Here is a 14,272-nt window from a genome sequence, read left to right as displayed (position 1 = left end):
GCTACTGCTGTCGAGTCTTATCGTTTGAGCTTAGGGGTTAAACAAAAATGACGTTTTTATTTCCAGTTGTATTTACATATTGTCAAAGCATGAAATCCTTAAAACAATGGTAAAAGTAGTTCTATTGGTCGTTGGATGGTGCCCTGGATAGGTCCTACTTCTTTACTGTCCCCTCTTTTATGTCTGTATTATCTTACTTGCTTTTTCCCAGCACTAAATGGCCATTATTATAGATGATGTACTTCTTTTTACTCAAACAAACTAATTGTCTTTTCAATATACTGTCACATTTAATTTTTGTTCATGTGCTACTTTATAAGCAAGACAGTGACGCTTTTGCCCCTGTTTAGACAAGTATGTTCCTCACTATTTCTGGGGTTGATAGGAGGGCATCACTAGTAGGTCTCATAATTGTCTCAGTGGGTAGTAGGAGGGTGTAAGTCATACCTACAATTTTCTGTCTCTGCATTCCACAGACTGGCATGAAGACAACATTCGACACCTCCAGCAGATGTGGGCCCAGCATTCTGTCAGGTGAGACTCGAACCCTAACCCTGACCCGTACAAGCATTGTTTCACACTTTCTATTGTAGTATTTAACCTCTTGATCTGGTTAACACTTGCTGTGCCTGTGATGGAGTTGTTGTTCTCTAGATGATGTGAGTACAATACCTGTGAGAGGGGAGGTCATTTGATCAAGTTTCTCCGTTTGTCTGTTGGGATGTTGTGTGAGTGATTAAAGGGTCGTACCACTGGTGGCTCCTACTTACATTCTTTTCCTCTGTTGTTTCTGTCTGTCTGTGTATCCAGCCCTTTCCTGCACTGAATGACCATTATTGAGTCAGTGTACTTCTCCTTACTTGCACGAAACAACAAACTAGGAATGTGGGAGATTGGAACATGCCACTGGTTTCTGTTACTTCTTTACTTTCGTCCCTCTATTGTTTCTATCTTGCTTTTCCCACTCACTGTATGGCTGTTAGTTAGTATATTGATGCACTCCTCTTTACGCAAAGCAAGGAATGTGGGTGTTTGGCAGGTGCTCTGATGTGGTTTGCTTCTTCTTCCTACAAAAAATCTGTCATTCTTTTCTTTCCTCCCCCTTTTTAAAAATATTATGGTACTCTCTAGTATAACCTCTTATCTTCAGCGCTTTTATGACCTTATTGTGTTGCAAGTGCCGTAAAACTTGAATAAAAAATAAACACGGCGTGTGTGACTGGTGTTGTTGATGTTGACGGTGCTGATGTTGTTTCTTCCTCCAGAGCTACCATGTTGAAGAGGATGCTCAAGGAGCTGGATGTGGCCAAGGTGGAGACTGGTAGGTGGATTAGGAGGCCGGCTGTGCCATACGCTAATGGAAATTATAATTGTCCGAGTAATCAAAACTATTAAGAACCGATTAATATAGCTACTGGGACACTTGAATGGACATAAGGGCATTGAACATGGTGCCGTGGGAAAATAAAAGGTGAAAGAGGCAGAGGTAGACCAAACACAACGTACCTAGAGAACTTAGGTAGGGGTATGTTTGGAAAGTGCTGAAAGGTGTCTTAAGAGAAATGCATCTTTGCCACAAAATGTACTTGATAAATAGTGGTGGGTGGTGGACAGCTGTTCTGGTTTGCTCCTTCTTTCCTATCAAACATCTTTCTGCCATTTTTTGTATGTGTGTTTGTTACTCTCTAGTAACATCTCTAATCTTCAGCACTTCTATGACCTAATTGTGTTGCAAGTGTTATAAAACTCTTACTAAGCATTAAAACTAGAATTCTCTTCCCCTTCTTTCTGTAACAATCCCTCTCCTCCTCCCACAGAATCGGACATCGCCCCGTGGAATGAGCTGAGCGCTCCCCTCCTGCAGCAGTCCGAGTGGCTCATCCCTGGCAACAAGCCACGGGTCCACAAACCTTTGTTCAAGAGACAGTTGTGTGGTGAGTTTGGTCGTGTTGGCATAGGTTTTGGATCACATGGGGTTGTTTTGGTGGGGGGGGGGGGGGGGGGGTTATTTCATTGATGTGGACCATTTTTTTTAGAGGGTGGCAGCTAAGTTTTACTTCTTTTCTTTCACTCGTCTTGCATTTTCCATAGGCTGAGTGACCATCTCTTTTTACTCAAATTAAGTCAAAGTAACATTAACGTCTCTTGATATATTATTAAGAATTAAAATGAAAAATTGCCCCCTTTTTATAAGTAGTCCTTTTTACGCACGTCTTGAGATATCATAGTTCATATTTTGACCGCTCAGTATAAGGCTCCCATCATTCTTTACTTTTCACAACAGCGTATGGTTATTTCCTACACTTAACAGTCGATTTGGACAAAGAAGTTAACTCAACCTTTCCCTAAACTCCTCTCCCCCCCCCCCCTCAGAGAGTCTGGAGCAACGCATCGAGTACTACGCCAAGAGGAGAAAACTGAATGAGACGGAGACTGCAGCTGCTGGGGAAGACGAGTCGTCTGCTTCCAAACCCACTTCCTGATGTCTGTGTCTGTTTTCGGACGAAAGTCTTTGTTTGTCTGTAAAGAGATGACCGACCAACGTCTTTGTCTGTGCGGAGAGAAGACCGATGCCTTCATTTTGTCGTCTTCACATCATTGGCCGGTGATGAGGAGAAAGATTTGCCTTCTGTTATCAAAGCCTTGTAGACTGCGTGCAGCATCATGGCCGGTGGTGGGTCAGGAAAGGGATGACCTTCCTTTCTGTCAGCTCCTGTTGTTGTTGCTATAGTTACTGCAAGGTTTTGATATTGTTGCTATAGTAATTTCAAGTTACTGTTGTTGTTGTTGCGATAGTTACTGCAAGGTTTTGCTGTAATTTTTATAGTAAATTCAAGGAGCTGATGGTGTTGCTAGAGTGACATCAAATTACTATTGTCTTTGCTATAACTAGTGCAAATAACCAATAATAACAAATGTTGTCGCTATAGTAACTTCAAGTAAACCATTTTTATTGCCATAGTAACATCAAATGACCTGCAACTTTTTGTGACAGTAGTGTCCAGTGGGCCTAAAGCTGCCACCCTCCAGCCCCCCCTTGTACTGTGTTTGTGGCAGTGACTACTGGGTGGGAGGTGAGCAGGGCAAGGGGATACAGGATGGGCTAGGTTCTTTCACATGCAGTTGGCAGTCATTTGTGTGTGTGTGTGGGGGGGGGGGTGTGTGTGTGTGTCCATGTCTAAGTGGGGGGGTGTATTTGTTTTTTGTTTTTTGTTTTTTTATTCATTCTGTCTGTGAAAGGGGGGGAGGTAAGGTGAAATGTTGTGGAGCTCTATGCAGTTAAAATGACTTCTGTCATTGTTTCTGCTACTCTTTTTATTGTTGTTATGACATGTGCAAGGGAAGGGTGGTTATATTGTTTTGCTCAAATCAGGTAGACAGATGTTTGGTTGGCAGTTTATGGCATGCAAAATATCAGTATTGAGAATTATTCCCCTGCCTCCCCTCCCACTTCCCCTCCACACACAAGATAAGTGAGAGGAAGTATAAACATGGGGGGATTATGTGTTTGGACTGCGTACAGATGACAAGTATTTGACAACTCAAGTGAGCATATGACTGTTCTAAAAGAGTAATGGACACCTCGTAGATATGGAATGGGAGGGGGATGTGATTCTGCGTTTGGATGTCATGATGAATATCAGTATTGAATGAATCCGGGCGAAGGGGCTGAGCCAACTTCTGTGTTTGGGCTAGTTAAATTCAGCAGTACATATCGTCGTCTTTTAAGTTATGAGGACACGAACGAGTACCTCTACTGTTTTGTAGTTGTAATAGTTTTTTAATGGGAAAAGCGGGTGGTGGTAAGGTGCCATTGGTAGGTCTTCCTACTTCTTTTCTTTTCCTCTGCTGGTTCTGTCCATCTGTCTCATTTTCCCCCCTGCTCTAAATGACTGATATTGTGTTATGTGATGTTTCGTGGTTCGGTTTGGTGTTTTTGTTCATGTGTTCCTTCTAGTCATAAGATACTATGTAGTTTATCGATCCATGGTTTGAAGAAAGATAGTGGGCTTTGACCCAGCAGCTTCTGAGACCCAAAGTTTATGCACACGCCCTCAGATATCGCCGGCTGAGAGCTAGTGGTGACTAATCAAATTCTTTGTTTTGAGAAGAGTAGATTTTTAATGCAAGGTGTAAAACAGAACACCTTTGGAAATGGGCACAGGCACATCAAGAATTACAGTTGTAGTAAAACTATCGTGTAAATTTTTGTTGGGTAATAATAGCTGTAATGGAATGTTTGAATTTGTCAGTTTTGCTCTTTTTGGCTATTTTATCAAAATCGGCACAGTGGTCACTTCTAGCTGACAGGTGGCGATATAGAGAGCAGCAGTGTGTGCTTACAAGTGTCGACTGTGTTCTCGCAGACGAGAGTGTTTATCGTGTTTGATCACGTTTACTCGTCCACTTCCAAGGGTGTGAACGTATATGGTGTTGTTGTGTTTCTCATATCCGTGCTCAGGATGAGATCATCTTTTAAAAAAAACTAAATTGGGTTGTCCTTTTGGCCCTCTCAGAAAGATAAAAATCTCAGGAAATGACTTTTTTGCCATTTTCAGGTACAGGTATTGTTGTGTCTTATACATTTTCACAAAACGTTGCAGACCCATAAAGGTGTGCGATATAGATTTATATACGACAAAAATATATACGATTGATTTTTGTTTGTTTTAAGGGTCCTCTCTCTGCAAAGACGAGGGTTTGATTTTGAAGACATTGATTGCTATTGTTGTGTCTACCTACATACTCCAGTGCCATTAAGGAAGTCGCGTGGGTCGTTGAGTCACGGTGGACTTGTGGTCAGCCATTGTCTGGTCCTGTAACTGTCCTCTGAGAGAGAGATCGATGCTTGCAATCAGAACTTCCTTCTAGCAGCTGGTTGGAGGTTTTTGTTTCTTTATTATCTTTCTTTTATTTTCTGTCAGTCTCCCTGTCTGACCTTGTCCTTGCTCTAAAGAATTGTTATTGCTTTGGTGTGCTTCTCTTTACTGCTGCAAACAGCTGAAAGCACCTCTTGACAAACCTCAAAAACTCAGTTATCACCTTTGAAATGTTACCAAAAAGCTCAAATTACAGTGGATTTATGTACTTGTATTATTTCTGCTTGCCTCCCGCGATGTGGAAGAGTTTGTATGTCCTCTATGACATGTATTGTATACAAGAATCTCCATCTGTGTGGTAGGATCTTTCTTTTGTCGGCCCGGGCAGGCAGGGTCCTAACAGTGTGCCCTTTCTAAATTGTGTCAATGTGGCTGTATAATATGAACTCTTACAATTGTTATTGTATATCCATGCCAAAACATTGGTTGCCATGTATTGAACCGTGCAACAAAGACTTTTTTTGTCTTAAATTGCAAGGAACTGCAGTGTTTGGTGTGAAGACAAAAAAATCTCTGCCCGACGTGAAATTATGTAATTTTTGTTGATGGGGGCGTAAAACTTTTACAATCAAAGAAGTGTGCCTTGTAAAATTGTTCTATTGCAGCCAGAGAATACTCCTGACTTGCTTGTAGCAACAAGACAAAGCGAGTCACTTGTCACATTTTGACAGAACAACAGTATTACATTGTGAAATTATTTAAAATTTGTTCAAGTCTCTCTAGTGGGTGAAAGAAGCATCGATCCAGATGTTTTGGTTCAAAATTAAAAGTCACCAGATGAGAAAGATGGGGACTCTGAAACAGACTTAACTCATTCGCTACGTATTATTTTCAGCTTGTGGACGAATTTTTTTCAGGAGGGCGAAAGAGATGATGACTAGTGGGCAGTTAAAAGTCAACTTTGGTTCCTGTAAGAGGCGATTATGCAACACAATTTTGATTGGATGCAAATAAAATTTCAAAATAAAAATATATAATCTTTGGTGACACTCAAAAAATATGTTTGCACCTAGTCAAATGATACATCAAAATAACCATTAATGAATATACTGGAAAATATTGAAAAGTTTGCAGTAATTTACATACCCATAATATTTGTACATTTGGATCAAAACATCCGATATTGAAAAAAGAATTAAAAAATTTATAATCTTGAAAAACGATCACGAACAGAAAAAAAACACTCTTATCTAATATGGAATTATTCAGAATTGCATTTGGAATAAACCTATACATGTCTTGAGTGGCACTTTTTGTGTAATTTCATCAAAAAGTAGTGATTTTGGGGAGAAAAAAATATTTTGACAATTTAGGTCTAGACCTAGATCTAGCACTCAAAAATATTGATTTCTCAATAACAATGCATTGGTAATATGAGTCCAATCGTATCAATATTATAAAAAAAGAGTCCTACATTTCTTTAGTGGGATAAATAATGATAGATTTTATTGTGTAAAATTACTCAGACTGGTGTCCGGGCTATAACTTTGGCATCGCGATAAAACAAAGTCGAATAAACTACGAAATCGCGTTTCAAAACTGAATCTAAATTCCCGATTTTCAGTGGAAATACTTGACCCGGAAGTCAACATTACATTATGACCTTTATTTTAACATGGATATGTGGATTGGAATAGAATCTAAGCTAAAATTGAAGATCGGTTCTCGAGCCGCCGAGCCGCCGGGGGCGGCTTAACGTACTGACGGCACATTAACCGCGCCGCCCCCCCCACGGCTCGGCGTAGCGAATGAGTTAAGGAAACTGAGGTTTTGTCCAATGTCCTGAAACAGCTGAGTGCGACAAGAGACTCATTTTGTCATGTAGCTGCACACATTTCTTGTTCAAATTATGAGAATTTGGTCAGACGTATCTTCATGCTGCAATATCGTGTTGGACTGTTTCCATTTCTTTCTCTACTGAAAGATGTTATTGATTCCCCAAAGATTTCAGCATTCCTTCTCCATGTGCGCTTACAAGTGTGTCTTGTTTGTGTGTCCAGTTTGAATGAAGTGCGACATGTTCTTGCTCTCAGTCAGCTTGGGTTTGATCCCAAGATGCTCACATGTTTCCATATCACACTTTTTTTGTGTGTGTTATGTCAAAGTGGGTGGGGGGGGGGGGGGGGGTTTCCATGTTTAGAATGTACAAATTCTGCCTTACTTGTGTAAATAAATGACCATTTAATTCTGATTTGAACAGACTGAGGAGTGAAACTGAAAAGTCATTTGTTTTACCAATCGGTGTTGTGTTATGAGAAAATGGTCTTCTGTTGGGAACAGATTGTTGGTAGAGTAAAACCCTTGTTGTTGTGATGAATTGTTCTTAGAAACTCGGCAGAATCGTGAACAGTGTTCTGATTTTTTTGTTCTCCTAACTCCTCGCTATGTGCTAAAACTGCACGGTGCTTCATGAACTTGGCTGGATATTGCTGTTGTTGGAGACATTTTCTTTTTCCTTGATTTCACCCGTGTCTGTTGTATAAGCGGGTGGTTGGAGGGTGTTACTGGTAGGTCCTACTTCTTTTTTTCCTTCCTTGTTGTTTCTGTCTATTTGCCTGACTATTTCCCAGCTCTGAATGACAGTTCTTTTGTCGGTGTGCTTCTCATTACTCAAACAAAACTTTTGTTTGAAGGTGAAGTTCTTCACCAAGGCTCTCAGAAGGCACGAGTTCAGTTTTCTTGAAGGGAATTTGTTCCATGCTCAGCTTGGGTTGACCCTGACAATCAAGGTGTAAGCTGCCAGCCTCCTAAACGATTTAAAATTCCAATAATTTGCTGTCAATCCATGATTTTCTTATTTTTTTCTGAAGAGAAATGATTCTTCTGTGACTTTTTGACCTTCTTGTAAGCATTCCATCCTGTTGTGTGTTTTATGATAATCAGTAGCTTTGATTATTTAGAAGCCAATAGCCATTTTAGTTCGAATCTATTTTTTGTTTGCTCTACAAAGTCTTCGATTGTGATGATGATGAAAGGGATGCTAGATGTTTGGGGCTGCTTGAATAATTTTTTCATATTTCTTCACTCATTCCATTTCAATCTGCTTTTTTTTTTCTTTGAGTTTTAAGCTGTGGTTTATGATTATGTCTTGAAAATAGCGGAGGGAAAAAGGAATATGTGTGTGTTTGGCTTTTTCTTTTTGAAATGTATAAATAGCTCCATTGTCTGCCACAGCAAAACTTGAAGTGGTTTGAATGAGATGTCAGCTGTTCGAATTGACCAGGACAGTGTGAGATTTTTGTTTGTAACAAAGTTGTTTGGGTTTTTCTTTGAGGGTGACTGGCCTCTGGTGTAGCAGTTCGGCTGTCTGCTATGGGATGCAGAAGACCTGAGTTTCAGTCCTTTTCTATCCCTCTTAGCCTTGGGGGGGAGGGGGGGGGGATTTTCTGTGTGTAGGAAACACATAATGGAAAAACTTTTGATTGGCGTGTGCTTGAATAGATGTGTTCATTTTTAAAGTTTTTTTGCTCTTTGACCACTGGTCAAGCATTGGACTGGTGATAATGCTTCCGGCCACTGATGAGATTTGTTTGTTTGTTTTTTCTCTCCAGCCGCTCTAGTCTTCCTTATGGTTCTGAGGTTTTTTCATACTGCCATACAAAGTCTCCCATTTTTCCTTTTGTTCAAGAGGGTAATGTTGCTTGTGCTGGCTTTTTGCCTATTATCTTGCCTGTGTGCGTGTAGTAGAGAATGATAAACAGAGAAAGAAGGATATGTAGGGAGAGTGAGAGACAGGCAGACGGAAAGAGAGAGAAAAGGAGAGAAAGAAAGCCAGAGAAAGAGAAAAAGGAGGAAGGAGAGACAGAAGAAAGACAAATATCATGTCCACTGCCTTCTGTTATGCAGCAGTAGAGAAGTGTATTGCCGATGTTGTTCATGATCATGACCCGTTTATCCCTCCTCTAGCCACTGGTTATGCTAGATGTCATGTCTCCCCTTCCCCACACCACCACTACCACCAGCATTGTTGATGAAGAAAGGGCGTCTTGATTACGTTGTTGATGTTTCACAATAAATACTCTGACCTTGACAGTATTTGACCTTAGTGCTGGCGTGTTTTGCGTGCAGGTCAGACTGAATGCGACTCAACATGTGCTAGTCTTCTCTATCCCCCACACCCCCTATCTTCTCAAGGAAAACATTATTAAATTTGTCAGTTTTGTGAGCGATGAACTATATGATCATCGTTGTTTGTATTTCGCCTCAGCACAGATACACGAATCTATTTTTGTACTACTCTGTTCACTACACAGACATTCCTCTGATGCACATTCGACTGTATATATATATCTCCTATACCTGAACACAGAGCGATAGCTCGTTGTGTAACACTGGCATATGTCACTTTTCAAAATGGCGTTTGGTAGTCTTACATGAAGCAGTCAATATGAAATTTATATATAGACACACACACGTCTTATTGTATGTACATAAAAGAAGCGAAACGTTGATTTTTTTGGATTTTTTTTTTCTTTGATTTATCTTGTGTTTTTTTCTTTCATTTTATCATTGTTGCAAGTTGAGGCTTGTTGTTTTATTGCTTGTCTTTGTTGTGACTGTAGCAGGTTAAACTAGTAGAGCAGTCTCACCTTGCTACACTGTGCTGGCTGAGTTACTTGAAAATTTCAAGTTGCTCATGTCGTCGATGGCCGACTCGAACGGTGTACGTGTGGGCACTTTGATTTTCAAAAAAGTGTTGGGGTGGGAGAGAGTAATGTCAATCTCAATCACTATATCTACCAGAATTGCTCCCAATAGTGCATGGAGTGTTGTTTTTACATATAGTATAGTATTGCCAATTGTAATTATAGAAGATGTAGTCTGAGACCCAAGAACTGAGTGTCCTAATTTTCCGGAAACATGGTTAGCATCGGACACTGACAATATTTCTCTCGCTGTCGCACAAGATTCTGCTTCTATTGCATATACAATGTTGCTCCTACAGGGTATATTCAGCACCAGGTTGGAGGTCAATTTCTCATTTCCCATGATCTTTTTATGTGGTGGTGTGCAATGTTTTAACTGATTTCATCGCCTCCGTAAGTCTCTAGGTTTATAAAAAAATGCAGAAATTTGCTCTTAAAGTAAAGCCTGATTTTTTGCACAGATTGTTTTGTATTCTGTTTTTTTTTCCTGACATGTTCATTATTTAAAAACGTCTTCATTTGTTGAAGTTTGTTTGAGAAAACATGAAATGCAAGGGAAGAGTCTTGAATTATAACGACGGATCTTTTTCTAGTTTTGCCTTAGGGGGAGGGGACGGTCTAACAAATTTTAATTTTTAGAAATAGTTTTTTTATATTCTTGTTGTTCTTGAGAGAGCATTGACTTTGTTATGCTCTGCCGTACCAGTTGTTATTGTGTCGCCTGCTTTGCTTTGATACTTGATCTTCCATGGCATTCAGTAACTGCAAGTTCATCGAATCATACTGGGGGGGGTGTCAGACTGGGTAGGAAAAGTGGAATGTGACAGTATGTCAGCTGTTTTGAGCCATGATTTGATTGATGGGTACAACCCATTCTGTCTCTTAACTCTTTAAGCCCCGAGTTTTTTTGCACTGTTTCCCGGAGGTTTTTTTCTAGTCGCCTAAACCCAGTGCACTATGTCTATGTCTCATTTTAAGTTATATAACCCCAAAAGCTTGCCCCCAACTTCTAAATAGCGGAAACAAAGGCTTAGTCATTACTAAAAAAAACTTGGTTCGCAAATAGTTAAAAAAAACAAGCAAAAACTAGCACTAAATCAAACGAAACACTTGTCATTAGTACTGGACGCCCTCAGCGTCAGATGGGGAACAGGGTTTTTACCGCCCCAGCGTCCAATGGGGTTCAAAGAGTTAAGCTGCCATAGTTCAGATTGTATGAAATGTTTTTCTTTTCATATGTCCTTCAAATGATGTAATACTGGCCTTGATTGTACCTACATCTGTAGGCTCTTCAACATGGCCTACAGAAGATGTGAGTTCGATTCCTGTGTGGGGAAATTATTTTGTCTGTTTTCTCCCTCAGTGTGCTAGGATGCTGAAGCGACCTGCCCGTGGAATGGTCTAAATTGTTTTTATGGGAGCTTAAAACGCTTACGATCTATCAGTAGACAAGGCTACTATCCAGTGGACATAGATACATCCTTCTTTCCTGCTTTTACAACGCCTTGGTTTTTTTTCTTATTTCTTTCCCATGAAATGTATATGTATACATGTATATATATATATGTATATCACTCACTTTACTTTTCCTTTTTATATGTATAAAATACTTTACCTTTCCTTTCTCTTGTGAAAGAATTCTCCGCTTGAGTCAAATCTAGTCATGTATTTATTTTGTGTTGTCGATGTTATAACCTCCTCGCCCAATTATTTATTATAATTTTTGTTGGGTTGTTATTATATTTATATCATTTCTGTTCTATTTTCCTTTCATTTCATTTTGTCTCTAGTCGCATGTCTCTGAGAGTTGAGCGTGTAAATACCCACCAATAATTCAGGTCCGAGCCGTGTGGGTCAAAGTTCAACAGTACACCAGAGTGACTGCACGGTGTGTGTGTTTGTTTGTGTGTGTGCGCTTTGTGAAGGGAGCTGTCAGAGTAAAAAAGTTACTTTTGAGTATGTGTTGTCAAAGGAGATTGACACATGTATGTATTTGTACATCTGCACAATTTGGTACACAAGAATCTATTAAGGGTGTGTATTTGTTTGTGCGTGCCATTTGGTATGGAGAATTTGATTGGCCGTAACCGCTGAGTTTGGCTCTGTTGAGAACGTGTGCGGAAGCTGAGAATGTTGAAGGGTCTGTCAGGGGGAAAAGTACCTCGTATAATGAGTGTCCTCTGTTTGGTGGGGATATGTGTTATATAAATGGAGCTTATTATCATTATTATTACTATTATTATCATTATCATTATTATCTCTGAGAGGTCTGTTTTTTTCCCGCACTTGCACAGGTGGTTTATTTATTCAAGGGAAAACTTTTATAAAGTATTTGATGAGATTTTACCCGTTTCCGGGGTATTTCAGCTACGTCTTATAAGTTTTGCTGTTTTTCTCTCTGAACTTTGTCTGTGTGTCTGAACTGATGAGTGTGTGCTTCCAGTCTGAAGATGGGACGCTGTGTGTGTGCAGAGATGCCCAGATATACTAGTCCTTTGTTTCAACCCACTCTAGTCTTTTTTTGTTTTCTTTCCATTTATTTATGGTTATGTTTGTTTTTTATTGTATTTTTTTCTTTGTAATGATGATAAAGATTTCCTGTTTTTTCCCTGTGAATATTTAGTCTGTTTGTTATTCAGGCTTATTCGTACAGAGGAGCACAGAGATGTTGATGTTTTCTCAAAGTGTACAAGGATTACAGATGTGGAAAGATATATACGTATCAATTATTATGTTATATTATTTTGTTCCTCTCCAGTTATACCAACATGAATGTTTCTTTCTTCTTGCCTGCCTTGCCATCGCTCCACTGTCCACCAAGCCATCGCGTCCTCTATGGATTTTTGTTTCATATTCATAAGAAAGAAAGGAAAGGCAAAATATCACACAAATTTGAGGATAAGAAAGAAGTTAGGATCATTCTCACACTGAATTATTGCCTTGACATTGGGTTGTTTTATGGTGAATGCCCGCCTGTTTTCTTCTCTGACTGGCACTGGCATGACCGCTTGCCTGGCTGTGTTCTAGTTCTAGTGAGGAACGAGAAAACTGATGACCTTTGCTCACCCTCTACTGTAAAGCAAGGTCAAAAGAAGTTAAAACCCATTTTTCTTGTGGTTGCCAGAGAGTCTCGTGTTCACAGAGCCTCAGTGAGGAAGAGCACTCTCTTACATTAACATGTTTTTGCTTTTATTTTAGTTAGTATTTTTTTTAAATACTTTTTGTTTTTGGTTTTGTTTTGCTTTTGGTGCTGTGGTAAAATCAACAAGAAGTTAACAGGCACATGTCAGACATTTGTTATGTCCGAGGTACATTTTGACGTTTATGCTGATTATGTTCATGATGACTGGAATATTCCTGTGTATAAAAATACAGCATTGTATTGCATGTCCCCACTCCCCCACCTCCCCACAAATGTTTTATCTATTTAAAAAAATAATAAAATTATTGGAAAAAGACTCCTGAAGTTTGAGTTGTGATTTGTCTGTGTGTTTTATTGTGTTGTCCATCTTTTTGGGGTTCTGATAGAATATCTGTATATCTGTAGGGGGATTTGAGTCTGGGTCATCCACATCATTGTCCAGCCTGGCACCAAACTGAGAGAAAAGAAACGAACAATTCTCTAATAAAATGTTTTATTTTTCAAAATTTAATCATTTTCTGATTTAACCCAGGGAGCCTGAAGGTTGCTGAGAATGTGGTTGAAGTCTGAAGACATCTAAATCTAAGAGTGCAAGTTGTGGTTTTGTTAAGGTTTGAATAATGAGTTTTGTTTATTTCGCGACCACAGTGCTTTCTTGTCCTATCTCGTTTTTTAAAGAGTGAAAACAGTTCATAGCAAAGAGTGAGCTGTGGGTGGTTGGCGGGTGCTCTGGTGTGGTCTGCTCCTTCTTTCCTATCAAACATCTATCGTCCTTATCTCTCCTCCTTTTTTTGTATGTTACTCTCTTGTAACACTTCTTCTATTCTTCTGCACTTTTATGACCTTATTGTGTTGCAAGTGCCGTAAAACTCTTACTAAAACTAAAAAAGAGTGAGCTTAAGAAGAGGTCACATTTTCAATGATAAATAGAAAGGAGATAAGACAAGAAAGCGCTGAGGTCGCAATGAGGGCCTATGTGGGGAGAATTCTTATCACTGGGATGTTGTATTTCCATCTTTTTGCTAGGATTATCTCTGTCTCATTATAATTATCTTCGTCTTATTCCTGGGATCTACCTCCATCTTATTGCTGGGATGTCGTATCTCCATCTTATTGCTGAGACTGTATCTCCATCTTATTGCTGGGATGTCGTATCTCCATCTTATTGCTGGGATGTTGTATATCTGTCTTATTGCTGGGATGTTGTATCTCTGTCTTATTGCTGGGATGTTGTATCATCACAGGTTGGCCATGGCAAGCAGGATATCGAAGTAGCCCGCCTCCTACATTGTCTAAATTGTGTTGATGGGGGTGTAAAACATTTCAGTAGTACTAGTCGTAACTAATTCCTGTCTGTAGAAGGTGCCTCAAGTAGGTCTTACTTGGTAGATCGTTGGTGGTTCTCTCTCTTTTTTTTAATGTTACTAATATTTATACTCACTTCATAATTTTCAACAGATATTTGTTGTTGTTTACTTGTTTGTTATTGGTGTTGCTGCTGCTGCTGATGGCGGTGGTGTTTTACTGATAGTTATGCACACCCCTAGCTCCCCCCCCCCCCCCCCTTTTCTCCCGACGCAGTTTTTTAAACTTGATTCTAAAAT

At 39.6% G+C, this 14,272-nt stretch overlaps 1 protein-coding gene across 1 annotated transcript in view; it reads left to right on the top strand.

Moving 5' to 3' along the window:
* LOC101858380 overlaps nt 1–3,160 on the top strand; it is a gene marked incomplete in the record, with an annotated part of 32,061 nt that extends 28,901 nt beyond the window's left edge. The window contains 4 exon segments of the mRNA XM_013090605.2: nt 477–534; nt 1,266–1,321; nt 1,818–1,934; nt 2,374–3,160. Coding sequence (XP_012946059.1) covers nt 477–534; nt 1,266–1,321; nt 1,818–1,934; nt 2,374–2,483 — 341 coding nt within the window.
* Nucleotides 3,161–14,272: the final 11,112 nt, after the last annotated feature.

The sequence above is a fragment of the Aplysia californica genome, unplaced genomic scaffold, assembly GCF_000002075.1.
Source record: "Aplysia californica isolate F4 #8 unplaced genomic scaffold, AplCal3.0 scaffold01362, whole genome shotgun sequence".
Lineage (NCBI taxonomy): Eukaryota > Metazoa > Mollusca > Gastropoda > Aplysiida > Aplysiidae > Aplysia > Aplysia californica.
The sequence above is the reverse complement of the archived record's forward strand: the minus strand, read 5'-3'. Positions and strand labels throughout refer to the sequence as shown.